At 45.7% G+C, this 15883-nt stretch overlaps 1 protein-coding gene across 2 annotated transcripts in view; it reads left to right on the top strand.

Annotated features, from left to right (window-relative positions):
• mnat1 (MNAT1 component of CDK activating kinase) overlaps positions 1-15883 on the top strand; it is a 31039-nt gene that overhangs the window by 5213 nt on the left and 9943 nt on the right. The window contains exons 2-7 of one of the 2 annotated variants that reach the window (XM_076018067.1): positions 718-870; positions 1446-1519; positions 2335-2438; positions 2656-2796; positions 4131-4262; positions 13453-13574. In XM_076018067.1, the coding sequence (XP_075874182.1) occupies positions 718-870; positions 1446-1519; positions 2335-2438; positions 2656-2796; positions 4131-4262; positions 13453-13574 (726 nt within the window). The remainder of the gene's footprint in view (positions 1-717; positions 871-1445; positions 1520-2334; positions 2439-2655; positions 2797-4130; positions 4263-13452; positions 13575-15883) is intronic. The other variant, XM_076018068.1, reaches the window with a different exon arrangement.

Below are 15883 nucleotides of genomic sequence, written 5' to 3'. Positions count from 1 at the left end.
GTGGATTTATTTTGCACCATGTCTGAATAGTAACAGTTTCCAGGGATAAAGAAAGTCAAAAATTAATTTTAAATAGACTAAAAATTCTCATTTTGTGTACATTGACAGATTACTCTTATTTTCAGACAAATAAGTAGAGATGTAAAGATGTTACCTGCTTGACAGTTTCGACTGTGACTCCAGTCTTCCTCTGAGGCGTCATCCGACGTGCTGCTGACATCAATTTTAAATATTAATCTGAAATTGAATCCTTAATTTATCATCGTATCTTGAGTAACTGTTGAACTATAAAGAATTTTTCATCTGTCTTTTCTCCTTTTTTTTTTGGTCAGTGGTGACGACGGCGGTCCTCGCTGCGAGATGCTTATCTTGATCTTACCATGTATCATGCGGAATGACCGAGGCCTGTTGAAATAACAATAAAGGAAATGCTTTTCCAGCACAGACAGACTCTGTGCTGATGGGTGTCAGAGCCACTTCCTCCTGTCTGGGAAGTTGGAGGCAGCCTAATCGATGTTCCAATCACCATTCCAGCTCTCAGCACTAAGAGGATCTTGTATCTTTATTCCCAATTATCACCTGCCGCTTGTGACGCTAACGAACGGGGACGGCGGAGAAGTCTGGCTTTCATTAGACGCATGAAGTTGCTCCAAGCCTTCCTCAGAAGGTCGCATCTCCCTCTGCTTGAGTATTATCTATTCATCCCCCAATTCCCAGATGTGAGAACTGCGTGGAGATGCTGTTTGTGCGTGGCTCCGGGAACTGCGTCCAGTGCGACACGCCCCTGAGGAAGAGCAACTTCCGCGTGCAGCTCTTCGAGGACCCGACCATAGATAAGGAGGTGGAGATCCGCAAGAAGGTGCTGATGATGTGAGTGGGTGAGGAGGAGGAGGAGGGGGGAGGGTGAGGGTGTGGGGGTGGCCGGCCGGGGAGATGAGGTAGTGGGTGTGTCAGCAAGTCCTGGGGTGCGGTTCTGTGTGTTTATGTCTCATCTGGTGGCTCCTCCCACTTCTTAAACCACCATTGTCTTTCTCATTACGTTGTTTGTTTTGTAGACAATAAATCTCCCCTGGGGTGGGTGGGTGCTGGTGGTGCTGGTGGGGTGCTCAAAAGGGAAGGCTCTTTTCTCTGCCAGGTTTTTACTCCTCAGCCCCTCCCTGCCTCCTCTCTCACGCTCTCGCTCTCTCTCTCTCTCTCTCTCTCTCTCTCTCTCTCTTTCTCTTTGTCTCTCTCTCTCTCTCTCTCCGCCCTCTCTCTCTCTCATGCACACGCACTCTAATCTGCTCTTTAATAGCCCCTTAATTGACGTCTAATGCGTGTCTATTAGGCTGCTTGTAGACATGGGTCTTATAAAAAGGCTGTTTTTAATGGACTCCATTTATGACCGCGCATGCTTTCTGTCACCAGTGTTTTCTTCATCGCTCACCCCCTTTTTTACGCTGCAGATACAACAAGCAAGAGGGCGACTTCCCTGGTCTGAGGGAATACAATGACTACCTGGAACAGGTGGAGGATATAGGTACGGCCCGCTGCTGCAAAAGGGCATCTGCGAAAATAGTCACATAGTCACATCTTTTATGGGTATTAGGGATTTTAGTATCGAAACAAGTGTCTCAGATGGAAATCTGGCGTGTGGTTCACAAAACAATGAAATATAATTACCAGAAACACTAAAAGCGGCACTATTAAGAGTTTTTGGTGCTTGTTTGTCATCCATTATGAAAATGTTCACATTATTTGAGCTTTTTTCCTCCTTTAATTGTGTAGACGTCCTGTCACTTGAGAAGTTTGAATAACATTCCGCATTGTGTTTTGAATAATAGCCGTGCAAAAAATAGAATAAAACAGAATAGTTCACTTTTCATGAGGCCGGCTTTTGTGGTAATTATCCAGAGTATTATGTCCAGTAAATTGCAATTGATATGCTCCTCGTTTAAAGTGGACAAAGTGCTGGACATTGTGCTATTATTGATGGAGCAGCAGAAAAACGGTCGTCTGGCTATTTAAATTTGAGCTCATTGCCAGTATTGTCAGCAATGGCAGTTTGTTGAGATCAGAGTTTTGTTCCCTGTGACTCTTTTTTAAATCCTACTGGAATTAAACTTGTTAAAAAAATATATATTTTGATGTTGTTTAAAATACTGATATTTTAAAGAAGCACAAATACTTTAAATAATAAGCAGGTGCATGATGAGCTGAAACTGCTTCGTTTTATGTTTGACAAATGTCAGGGAGCCACGTCAGACCATCCTCAGGTTCTTAGTTTGGCCCTGACGGAACTCCTTCTAATGAAGTTTACCAATTCGAATGTCGCTTTGTGTCGTCTTCCCACAGTGTTTAACCTGACAAACAACTTTGATGTGGAGAACACCAAGCTGAGGATGGAGCAATACCAGCGGGAGAACCGAGATGTCATTCAGAGGAACAAGGCTAAACTCGTACGCACCAAAATCTCTGACCTGTACACATCTTTTTATACATTAAACTACTGGTGTGCAAAGGCGAAAAACAAAAGGAAGCCCCTCTTTGGCCCTCGCTTCAGAGGGTGAAATCTAGGGTCAAGTATGACTCTCCATTGCCAAAAGTTGGTGGTGATTCATTGCCGGTGCGAGGCGCCATTGCAGCAACATCTGCTCTGTGTCCTGCGCCCCTCAGACGCGCGAGCAGGAGGAGCTGGAGGAGCTGCTGCTCATGGAGCAGCAGGGCAACGAGCAGCGGCGGCTGGACCTGCTGCAGGAGGAGCAGAGGCAGCTGCAGGCCAAGAAGAAGAACAAGCAGGCTCTTCTCGACGAACTGGTGAGAAACGTGTTGCATGGATGTTTTTGTTCCCGCTCAGATGTTTCGTGCCTCACGGACACACACACACATACGCACGCCCACTGCCTGAGGGTTCATGACTGTGACATCATTAAAAGCTTATTACCAGTCATTGTGGTGCGGCCGGCAATTGTTCTCATTCTGCGATTCCAAAGCCTCTTGGCTCCATTGTTTTGAGCTGCGGGCTTTGGAAGTGATTGTTCCTGCGGAGTGGGCTGCCGAAGGGCCATCGCTGATAGCACGCTAAGCTCTGTGTTTGTTTGTTTAAGGCACAGGGCCTGTTGACTGTAGGCAGATGAGATCAGCATCACCCCCCCTCGAGATCTGACATCTGTCTGCCCTCGTGTTTAGAAAGCTCACTGTCCACCCCCCCACCTCTCCCCCTAACGCATGCGCACTGACATGCAACAACAAAACCGCTAGAAATTCTTTGTTTTTGCTTTCTCCGAGAAAAATCAATGACAATCAAACAATGTTGCCTGGAACTTGATCCAGTTTTTGTTCTTTGCTCTCGCTGAACTGGAAAACACATCAACATGTTTCAGGTGTTTCTTTGTTTTCTTTATGCTATGGTTTTTGGCTAATGAGCAACACGTCTGTCCTTTCGTTCCCGTTGCCTCCATCAGAAAAGTCGTGCCCCTCCGGTAAAGGATGCGTCCAGGCGGGCTTGTGTTCTCAGACCTCTGTACTTGGCAACACTCCACTGGAGAAATTGAAACGTCTGACCTTGCGTTTAATGGAGGTGAAGGCGATGCAGTGCACTTGAAGTAGCGTCCCCCTGCACCGCCAGAGTTTTGTTAATATGGTTTGCATCGTAAATGCCCCCTGAAAAAACCCCGGGGTGATTGTTATCTGGGCCTGTTTTTAAGGTCGGATATTATCACCATTTTGTAGAGCTTTAATTTTCTGCCTACACTGCAGTAGAGCAGCGTTATTAACAATAATTTTAAAAACATGTACAACTCTATAAAACATTTTATTTAGCCCTCTGTTTAAGGCCTTCTGCAAAACCTGTGGTCAAAACTTCCTGATAGAGCTGCTTTTATACTTGGTTAAAAGATGGACCTTGCTCATTTTGGAAAAGGCATTCACAGGCTCTCCTTTTGTTGAAGAACATTGGTATTGAGTTTTGCATGACCTTTAAAAGATATTAAAGGTCATTATTATTTTCATAACACTTCATACATACTAATTAAAGAGTTGGGGGAGTGGGGGCATGTATTTGCTGTGTAAAAAAATGTAGCGGACGAAAACTATTGAAGGTAGCCGACATGGTTCCAAGGTTCTCACCAAGGCTTTCTCCATGCTCCTAGGAACGCTCTCAGGTTCCTGCCGCAATCTTGCTCGCCAAGCACAAAGTCCGCGCTGCCCAGCTGGAGACTGAGATAGAGCAGCAGAAGCAGGTGGTCAAACCCACAAATCTGTTTTCTACTGGAATCCACATGGTGAGTACTGTACTGCACTCGAGAAGAAAAATAAAATCTCATTAGTCGTAAATCTTGAGCAGATAATTTAATTTGCCTTTTTCCTGGTTCGGTTAAAAAAGTTTCTGCTCCGACATGCACCAACAAATTACCTTTCTTGATTAATTAATGTATCCTCTAACAATATTTTTAAATGATAGAGCAGAAAATCATGTATATTCCAACATGTTACTGACTGGAAGATACACAGAATTAAAAGCAGCTACATCCAGCGCAGATAAAGCTCTGCACACTTGTCACTGGCGCTGGTCCGGGTTCACTGCTAATTTAACCGTCATGTGGCCTGCACCGGAGTGACGATAACGGTCTAGATCTTCAAAGGGATGAAGTTCCTCTGTGTCTGCTGTGTCTTCAGTGGGGGAAACAGACCCTCACCCTGTCAGTCATGTCATCACATTCCTCTGGGCAAATGGCGGGACCCACAGGGAGAGCGATGAGGGCTCAGGGTTTTTGGCCACTTTCAACTCGCCGTGCCTGGAGAGAGCGTCCGTCCCTTTGGCCATTTTTCTTCTCAGTAGTTTATTTTCATTTGACTGCGACGATATACACTACCAGTTAAAAGTTTAGACACGCCCTGTGAATTCAATGTCTTTTCTTTCATTCTCATGACTATTGATGTTGCAGTTCTCGCTGAAGGCATCAAAACTATGCATGAACATGCATGGAATTATGTAGGAAGCAATACAAGTGTAGAATAGCTCGAATGTGTTTTATATTTAAACTCTTCAAAATGCTTTCATTAAAGAGCATATTTTAGAGTTACTTAACGTGTTTTTCTTGCTGCATAATTACATATATCTTGCTCATATATTTGATGTCTTCAGTATCTAGCTGCATTGTCGAAAGTTGCAAAGATAAAAAATAAATGAATGAGAGTGTGTGTCCAAACCTTTGACTGATAGTTTACGCTGTATCAAGTTCATTGGTCATATTTCACCTTGGCCTCCAGTAGAATTTCGACATGTTTTGCAATCAGCAGGTCAGCCCCTAATCTGTTCTGCCTCTTCTTCACCGTAAAATCTGAACAGTTATTATCTAGTGTTATTGAACTCACAAAAACTTTCAACAAGTTATTCAGTTTTGCAAGCAAAGCTGCCTCCCCCAGTGTAACAGCATTGAAATGATCCAAAAGGGACGATGTGGTGCTCTGATTCTCACTTGATGTAAATACCTCATGAAGTTAAATTCGCTGATGGAGAGAGAAGCAGCACCAGTCTGTTGCTCTTGGATTCCTCAGCAGCTGTTTTCCCTTCGCTTCCTTCTCCCCATTTCTCCCCGTCCTCCCAACCCTGAACTCCCGTTGGTAAAGGGGAGCTCTCACCGAGCGTCTGCTGCGTTCTGGCCCCGATGGAACCGAGTCAGGGGAATGTGTGGGTTTGGATTTGCCTTCATCTCAAAGGCCGTAAGAATGACTTCTGTTTGACTTGGTGGAGTTTCAGCGCAGAGTGGTGAATTCCTGCAGAATGCTGGAATTCATTTATCTGCTCACTCTGCGTTCTGCCGTTTCAAGGAGAGTTTCTGCTTCTTCTTCTTCTTTCTTTTTTTCCCATCCCGAAGGAATTAAGGGAGGTAAATACCTTTATATAATAATCAGATATTTTTATCCAGATCTTATATGGAAACTTTGTAGACAGCATTTTAATAGGCTGTTTGTACTTTTGTCCGTTCTTATCAGTAAACTGCCCCAAAGTGAAGACACTCCTTTACTTAATTGTTTTTTTACACTTTGGAAGGGTTGAGTTTAATACAAAGTTCTGGACACTGGCTTTTTGTGACATCACAAAGGGGCGGCGGCGCCACACTGATGGCTCTTGAGGTTAGTGACAACACCCTCAGCCAGGTGTTCATTCCACCCTCTGACGCCATGTCACAGCTGCCTTGTTTTTTGCTCCTTTCAGTGTGTGGAAAGCTTTAGCAGGGAAGCTAAAGCAGGAGCCAAACCCTCACAGGCTGCCTGCTGCCTGAAGGGGCTTTGTTCCTTCCACCTGGCCGTTTTGTGAGTGAGGCTCAGGCCCATGGGGTTCAAATGACCCACGGCAACAGTCATATGTACCTGCGTATATGATTGTTTTTAGAAAATGAAACATTGACGAATGACAAGCTGTGGATTTTGTCCCGAGTTATCATTAGTTGTATGTTTTTTGGTGATATCAGTTTCAGTGGAGCACCAGCTTCTCCACCAGTGTCTTTGCTATCTGCCTCAGCCTGGCCCGCGGTCTTGTCTTTGAGCCGACCAGTCTGAGGAGCATGTGGAAAACAGTTGTACTCTAACTTCTCTTAATGACCCCTAGCTGTATTTAGAAAGTGACCGAACGGCGAATCTTGTTGTCTGCGGCTGTTTACTGGAAACAAGACGATGAACATGTCAGTCATTCTGGCACTGCTCTCAGCCTGGATAATTTTCCAAAGATAGATGAAGGGGACTCCGACCCCTGTGATCCTAATTATCCTCGTGGTGCGTCAACGCGCATTATGAACTTGATGCTTGAAGAAAACGAGCAGATTCTGGGAGAAAGTATTCGTGGTCCTCGTGTGATCTCAGGTGGGATGGGTCCGGTCTTGCCTCAGGAGTAGTCTGGGCTCACGCACTAATCCCTCACTTTGTTGGCTTTCTATTAGACACACGAACACACATGTGCACTTCCGACACACACACACACACACACACACACACACACACACACACACACACACACACACACACACATACATGCATGCACACTCCTCTTATGCAGTCTGAGTAAACATCCTTTGAAGAATAAAGTGTCTGTCTGAAATGGACGTCTGCTGGTTTCAAAAGAGTGTGTGTCTGTCTGTCTCTCTCTCTCTCTCTGGGTGTGTGTGTGTGTGTGCAAGAGAGAGAGAGAGGGGGAAGTATTCACTGTTTAAACAAGTTGCTTGTTGTTGTCTGACACAGACGAGCGGCCCCGGTGCCAAACCTGATGACAGGAGTCTTCAAGCTTGGCACCTGTTCACAGAAAAAATGGTCACAAGTCAACAGTTATTTACATTGAAACTTCACTGTGTCAAAACCTTGCCCAAATAACAATGTATTGATTCTTTTGGACAGTGTTTAAACTCGCTTGCTTCATCTGCGAGCACAAACCTCTTTGTATTGTTTTTTTTTTGTTTTCCCTTTTTTTTTTTCTTTCTTCCCCCCACATGTGAGGTTGGGGATTGTCCTCAGCTGCTATGCCGTCCCATTCCTAAAGTGCATGACCGGTGGGGAATCTCTCTCTACCTCGGCGCAGCTTTTCAGCACCGTCTTAAATGAAAGGCCCAAGGTTCCTGTCCTCGCTGGGGGGCCCGGTGCGCTTCCCGCTGGCAGCGGTGGCAGCTGACATACCTGAAAGCAGGATATGGGCACAGGGTAAAAGAGGCGGGCGCACGTAAGAGACAAAGCGCAGCTCACGCAGACAAATGTGGGTGGAAAGTGTATCCCTAAACACGGCTGACTGGCTGGCTGGCTGGCTCTGGCATCGGTTCAGTTGGCAACTTGGGTGTTGGAATAAAGACTCCTATAGTCTATCAAAGGGTTCATCAAACTCATACATATGCTTATGCTGCAAAGCTACAGTGGTCCGGTCTAATGTGAAGTCGTCCTTCACGGTGACCTCGGCTTGGTAGATGCAGCCTAGCAAACTGGCCCAACCTGTTTTGCCTGTGAGGTTTTTTGCTATGCACTCCCCCAACCACCACTCACTTACTTTCACTTGTGTCATTTTCATTCTCCTTATTTGTATATACAATTTTCAAGGTCTAGTGTGTAAAATTTGGCTTGATTTATGATTTTTATATTGGTAAAATCTTCACATACTGCCCATAAATACATGAATAAAAGTGTATACTACCAGTACAATGAAAATAATATGTTTTTTCTACCCATAGAACGCTTCTCATATATATGAGAATATACATAGAGCAATAAGGGTCTTGCTCCTAGTTAGCTGCCATCTTGCGCTGCCATTTTTTAAGGAAGCCCATCTGACAGTGGCCCTTAATATGAAAAGTGCTGTCAGGTGGGCTTCCATAAACATTTGTTACACATTGGACCCTTAGGACAAACATAATCAGAAAGTGATATATGTGTAATATTGTATTTTTTATTTAAATTAAATTTGAGGACCCACATCGCACCTTTCCTTCATTCCTATTAATTGGAGTTTTGGAATGTAGTTGAATGGCTGCAGGAACTCGGGCCATGGCGGGTCGGTTCAGGGCTTTAAAGTGAATCGTCAGTCGTGATTGGCACCAGCACATGTGGGCATTCACACCTCTGCCCCTACCCCTGCCCCCTGGCATAGCCCCGCTTAGGTTGGCCTCAGTAACCCATGCCCAGGGGCGACTCGGCCAAGCCCACCGGAAAAAGGAGTTGTCAGCTTTAGGAGCTTTGCACCGGAGCAGCTGCCACTGGCCCGGTAGATATATTTAAACTTGTAAGGCGAGGGGCGGCGCTGTATGGGCCGCGGCTTTTACACTTGCTACTTGCTGCTCAGCCCCAAAGTTTTTCATCCGCACAGAAGCAGAAGCAGCACAAGGATAGACAGTCGGGTTGTGGGGCCAGCGAGAGGGGCCGGCCATTAACGGAACCTCCGTGGTGGTTAATCCTTGATATCCATTCTGGACATTGTCTGACTTTCCATCACCCTCGACGCCACTCAGTGCTTTCGTGGCGACGGGCCCTGGTTTCCCCCAGAGCTGAGCTGCACTGGTGCCGATTGTATTTCCATAAACTGTTTGTGGATGAGTTGGGAAGGTGCTGATGGTGAGGATTGTCTCAAGCCGACCTTGACGTGTCCTGCTGAGCTGCAATGTCAGGAGATGGTGGGGGCGGGGCAGAGAGTGCTGATGGTCATGGATTGTGCAAAGCATGTGTTTTGAGTAGCGTTCTCGTTGTTAACATGTGAGTTATTACTATGTTGTTCGCTTTTCAGTTTTTGATTATTAGAATTAATGAACGGGAACAAGCAGCTGTTTGTCAATCTCCTGTTTTTGTGGCTGTGTCATTATCTTAAAGAAGCCTGAGCCCTCCTCCCCAAAATACTTCAGTCTTTAACAATCACCACACGGGTTCAGAATGAACCTTTTTGGTGGGTCTCTCTATCTGAATTAGTCCTTTATGACCGAGACCTTTGGACCAGTTGTTTGGTGATCAATAAAACAACCGTATTCCTCCACCTCGATGTATTTCAGTAACTAGGCCTCGCTTTTAGGAGCGCGGAGATGAGCTTCACTGTGTTTGTTACCAACACAATGTATGCAGCAGGCTTAGACATTAATCCTGCTGTCTAATTAATTTTTTGGATATACTACCCTTTAGTAATAAGCTTAATTTTCTAATTCAATCAGTTAAAAACTTTAAAAACGTTTTTTTTTTTTGGCAGCGAACTGGCCCCATTGTACTACATACTTTTTCCAGTGTCATCCATGTGGTGCCTTTAATGCAGCCCCGGGTACATTGTCACAGAGACAGATTTCTCATACCTCTCAAAAGAAATCTGACATTTATAAGACCGATGTCTGACACAAGGCGCACATTTCTTACATGCCACAGTTTCTGATGTGGTTTTTCCCACATGTGGCTGCTGGGGCGGACAGCAGAATAACCGGACGTAACGTTATGGGCCCCTGGTAGTGTGCTTAATGCTTTCCAAGGCCCCTTCACCAGCATGGGGTGAGACACCGGTGGGCGCTTTGCTCAAACCTTTCCAATTGCTCCATGCCCGCGACTGCAACTCGTGTCCGCCATAACTCTGTCTGGACCCAAGGTGGGAGTGCAAAGATCATAAGACCAAGGGGAGGAAGAGGACGACTATTCCCTTTGGCGCGATGGTGATTTCCTCAAATCATCCCCCCCTGCTGTTTTATTAAGACGGATGGCCCCTTGAGTTTCGCTTTAGTGTCTCGGCGGAAAACTGCGAGTCTTTAATACCAGTCATACGCCGACTTGAAAGTGTCACGAGCATACACAAAACATTGTGAAAGTAGTAAGATGGGGCCTCTGTGATGTTAAAAGCAGATGTTTACGTTGGCTGATTCACTGGTGTTGTTCCAGTGGCCCCAGTCTCCAAGTTGTTTCTGCTCTGCTGGGCCTGACTGAGGGCCCACCACCACCTATACCACCACCACCACCACCTCCACTTCCCTCTAATTCTGGTGCTTTTTTCACCGCAGAATTTGGGGGAAACATCAACATGCTGTTTTTCATGGCTTCTATAGCGCTTGACAATTTCTTGAGTCAAGGTAAAGTCCTCTTTGATAGAGGACAGGGCATGTCTCCCAAGAACTGTCCTCCTTCCCTCATAAGAAAGCATTATAAAAGTGCCACCGGTCATTAATGTTCTTTTTCTTGTAAATATATTCAGCGGAGCAAAGCCTCCTCTGTCTCTGCTTGTCCTGCGCTGTGTTTGTTCAAGATGATGTGTCTCTGCCAGGTTTCAAGGTGACTTTGCCGAGGAATGTTACAGACTTTTTCAAGCCTGGGGGTTGGCTCTGCTCTGTCCGTTACTTTCAAATCTGATTTACTGCTTTTTAGCTGACTGAAACTCTCAATTTGCATCTCTCGTCCTCCCAAAACGTTTGCCATATTTTCCTTTGCTTCTCCTTCCTCCCCCTCCCCCGTCATACACCCTGGTCCATCCCTTTGATTGGCACAGCAGGGAGGTGTTAAACAGCGCTGAAAGTCTAAAAAGAAGATGAATGGGGAGACTGAAAGAGTGTGAAAGTCAGGCAAAGTGTCGGGTCTGGGTTTCATTAGCTTGTGGCAGAGCCCCGCTCTGTTGGATGGATGGATGGGACAAGATATGGGGGCAGTGGCACCTTTGGGTTAAAGGTTGAGCGAGAAGCACTGAGCAGCATGCCATGAGTGTTTTGCTGAGTTTGGTGGGAAAAATCAAAAAATGGAATAAACATTTAAAGCTGTTTGTTCAGCTGATGTCAGTTCAGATGAATATAAATAAACCATGAATAAACATTGAACGTTTTCTGTTCCTCTGCCTCAGATCTGTGTGTCTGCGTTCAACTCAAACTGTTGCATTTCTTGGCAGGCAACGGTCTCGTACTGTCAATATCGCGGCTTTCGCTTTTATGAATCGTGCTGCGTGTTGCAAGTTTAGGCTTGTGGCGTCAAGGCATCTGACAGTGATTCTGGGAAATGTGAATGGCTGATATGGATGAATTCCTGTGAAAGTGCTGTTAATGTTGCATTATTGTATTTTTTATTTTTGGAAAAACCCATTGCTATGGAAGATCGGAAGAAGTTACACCCTTCCGTTGATAAGGCGGAGTCACGATAAAGGAAATAAAGGAAAAAGTCCATCTTTTGGGAATCCATTTTGCCCCATACATTAACACAAGGCCATTCCATGTGTGCACGGTGTCTGATTTGCCCAAGTGTCCTGCTTGCTGCCCTGGTTAAGACCATTTACACTGTGTTACGTTTGGAAAAGTGCCGTCTCACTGTGCAATGCGCATTGCTCGCTGCGTTTTTAACCTCAAAGTGTTGGCTGCTGTATGTCCCCATTGGGTGAGCTCACATAGGCCGAATCCTTTGTGAGGCCGGGCAGTCTTTGGCCATGGGGCACATGTTACTCATTTAGTTTAGTTTCATCAGCTCCCCTCTGTGCTCTGGTGTTTATTCTCCCCCACTTCTCCTCTCTTCCCCCACTCGCTTATCTTTACATCTTTTTCTTTGTCTCCATGCTCCACCGTGAAACAGTCTCTGTTTGTTTAGACCTCATCTCTCTAATTCCAGGCTTGTTTAATGGCCCTGGCTCGTCTTCTGAGTCTTATTCCTTTTTAATGCCGAAGAAAACTTAGTGGTCTCTCATACTTTGGAAATTCCCCTTCCAGTGTCCTGCGGAGAAATCCGCTTTCTCGCTCTAACACTTTGGTCAAGCACGTCGAGATCTGGCGCAAGGCGAGATGGGATCGCAGTTTCTGAGAAATCGTTGGATGTCATGGTGTGTTTTCGTGAATTCAGCAAAGAGTTTTAGAGTCCAACAATGCAGAGTTGATGAGTGAGGACATTTGATTGTGCAACGTTTAGCAAGGAAAGTGTTTTCCTTGTCCTGGTGGCTCCACGGCACTTTAGCTACAATTATGGAAAGACAATGCACATGGAAATAACAAACTACAACCCAAATACATGTCAGTGTCAATCTGGTTAAAGCATTTGTCGAAAAGAAAAAGTCCTGGTGATTAGACAAACCGTCTGTTTATCAGATTCAAAGCTGGCCAATCACGTTCCTCCACTGCCCTTTGAGCCAGTTGGTAGCAGCTCAAAGCTCCCTGTTGGTGTAAGGGGCAAACTTAGACTTGCTCTGATCCACCGCAGTGTTAGTCAAAGCCTTCCCAAATCCATTCAGGAGGAGGAAAAGCCTTTGGTGCTCCACTTTGCTCCTCTCTTAATGAGGAAATGTGTCCATTAGTAATAAAACTGACACCACTGCTCTGTGTAGCTGCCGTCATTGAAAATCTTGCAATAGTTTCCTGTTTGCCCCGTGGTTAAAACTTAGCCCCCCCTCTCTCTTTCACATTTGAAATGGACTCACGCTTCTATTGATATTCCGACCAGTTGACATTCATTCAGATTGGCACTTTCCAAAAAGTGTCTGCAAGAATTCAGACTTGAAATGAGCTTGAGCTGCCATGCAGTATTTGGGAAATAAACACGTCATACACCATGTCACAAATCTATCCGGTTGAAGTGCCTTTCATACTTGAACTTCTCTTCTAACTCTTGAAGCAGCTGCGTCGCTCCCTTGTTATGCTTTTCGCTCGTTATATTTCCTCAACAACCCTTCAACTTTCCTTTTGCATAACTTCATGTTCATCCGTCTTTGATCATTGTTTGTCAGTACTGATTGGTGAGTTGCCATCATTGTGTCGTTGAACTTAAAAAGAAGAAAAAAAAGAGCGTAATCTTTTATCGTCACCGCGAGGTTTTCTCAATAGGCATGGAGGAAAGTGCCTGGAGGAAAGTGCACTCCCATTTTCAAACCAGTCAGTCAGGAACTGGTTTGCAGTTTGATTGACAATAAGTGTTCTCAATTTTTTGTTCCTGATACTGTCCCACTGATTGTGCCACTGACATGGTTGTCTTATGATGAATAATTTATCCTTGTTTTCTTCTGGGTTTCTGTTTTTTTAGCGACAGGCGGTGTCTGTGCAGGCTGTTCCTAAGATAGAGGAAGTTCTCTACCACTACAAGCCCCTCCACGTTAAAACGTATGGACCCCCGGTGCCAGAACTGGAGCAGCTGGGCAGACTTGGGTAAATACTAACACTAACACAGCCAAACCAATTTTTTTTCTTTTTAAACCAGACACTACTTATGAATTCTATCTTTAGATGTTTTTTTTCCATTGAATATTTCCATAGAACAACCCACAGCTTGGTTTTAATATTTTTACATGGTAATTAAATGCATCATGCATTGCCAAATAGTCTATAGGAACGGGCTCAAATTACGCCCATCTATTTTTTGGATACACTGACTATTCCAGAAAAGAGTAAAATACACACATTTCATGAAAAAATATATCTGTATATATGTGTGTGTGTGTACCTATATAAGTGTATATATATATTTATATATATAGCCACAAAATCAAAACTAGCCTCATTCTAACACCAGAAATATTGCAAGATACACAAAAGGTGTCCACATATCAACACAAGTGTGACTCTCCTTCGTGTTTGTTCTGAAAGCCTAGTTTTCCTGGTTCAGCTGCTTTCCAATTAACTGGAAGCATGAAATCAAATGAAAGGAGTGAGCGCTGGCTGGGTGAAATAGAGACTGAGAAGGAGAGTGCGGAGTAGACTGGGAGTAACAGCCATCATCCCATGCAAGAAGCCACAGTGCCTCTGCAGGACGACTGTCCATTAACACACACAGGAAGTGCTTCCCCGCCGACAGTCCCTTTGGGCCAATCAATCCAAGTGACGCCATTGGTCCAGTCTTCACCAAATGTAAGTGATTCATCAGACAGGCCCAGCACCCAAGCCAGTCCTACTGCAACTGGCTGGCACTAAAGCCTGCTCACATACTGAGAAACCAGCCACTTTTATTGGGTGACAGGAGCAAAACGGGGTCAAGCTCCATTTGGGTGAGCGCCTTGACTTTTACCGCCGCTTCGCAAAAATCGGCTCTTTACTGGCACAAATCATGCTGCGTTTGGGACCAGGTTTCTTTTTTCTTTTCTTTTTTCTTCCTCTGACTTTTTCCATGGAGCCACGGTCGCCCAGCTGCCCTGGAAAATCACGTGCTCGAGATGAATTGCTTTCTCAAAAGTGTTGTGCAAGAGTTAAAGCAGAATTAGAGGATTGATATTTAATTATGTATTCAAGGATGTGCTGAGGCCCCACGTCTTTTGGCTGCAACGATCAATATGCAAATAAAGCTCATCTTTTTTTTTTTTTCTGCCGCTGCATGAAAGCAGGGAGAGGGACGGTGCTGCTGAGACGATGCAGTCAGCAGTTCAGGGGTCCAGGAGGACTGATCCTGGGTGAAGAGGTAGAGTTCTGCCACAGAGATAAATGAGGTTCAGTTTTGTAAGGAGCCCCAGTCCCACCGGTGTGCAGGCTGAAGGGCTGCAGCCAAGACAAACCACAACTCCCAGGATGCAGTGTGCGCATAAGTAAAAGCAAGGAATAGTGCTTACACTTCTGCAGCTGTGATTCAGCTGATTTTCAGGCTCGCTCCCCGCCGTTACGCATATGCATTATAAAGCCGGGCTTGTGTGCTTCGTGTCACGCGCGCTCACACTCACCTTCATTATTGCCGTCGCTGCAGTTCGGCCACGACGGCACGCGTGTGATGTGGGACATTTTCACAAGTGTGTGCTGAGAAGAGGGAAGGCAAAGCGGCGTCGGGGCTCTGACAAGTAAGTCCCCTGTGAGGAGCGCTGGAATTCAGCCCCGGCCCTGTGACCTGTGAAGGGAACATGGCTTGGAAGTGTGATGGGACGTGGCGTAGAGTAGCTCGGACGAGGCGAAACTTGCTGCGATCGGGGGTCGGGGGAGCCAAGTACTTATTTTAAAGCACGGCTGTTTGTCTTGGTCAAGGCCATACGGCGACAGCAGCGCCGCTGGTCATTTGTCATGGACTCCACCATGACGACTGGAGACTGGAGAGTTGGGCTCACACACACACACACACACACACACACACCCTCCCGGGGACTGTGGGGCCAGGCCCCTTAACACAGGATGTCCAGTCAACGCAGGGCTGGCTGAGCCATGCTTTTTATTTCAACACTGTTTTCCTAATGTGCTGCTCTCTCTCTCTCTCTCTCTCTCTCCTCCTCCTCCTCCTCCTCCTCTTCAGCCTCAGCGTCTGTGTCTTTTTTCTCCTTGTCCCTTTAGATCCCCCCTCCCCTGCCCCCCCCTCCCCAAAAAAAAAGAAAAAACCGCAGGAGTGCTGCACGGCTGCCAGGAAAAAGAAGGGCCATGCCTCCTTCAGTGTCTCTCCCCCTCTGTCAGCTGTACCTGAATAAATATGGGCTGAGCTGTGCGCTTATATTAAACACAGCTGCCTCAATACTGAAGTCGAGTTGAGGTTGCATGTCGGGGCAACGGGG

The sequence above is a fragment of the Nelusetta ayraudi genome, unplaced genomic scaffold (genome assembly GCF_046127955.1).
Source record: "Nelusetta ayraudi isolate G7.1 ecotype Tasmania unplaced genomic scaffold, CSIRO-AGI_Nayr_v1 ptg000007l, whole genome shotgun sequence".
NCBI classification, from domain to species: Eukaryota; Metazoa; Chordata; class Actinopteri; order Tetraodontiformes; family Monacanthidae; genus Nelusetta; species Nelusetta ayraudi.
The sequence above is the reverse complement of the archived record's forward strand: the minus strand, read 5'-3'. Positions and strand labels throughout refer to the sequence as shown.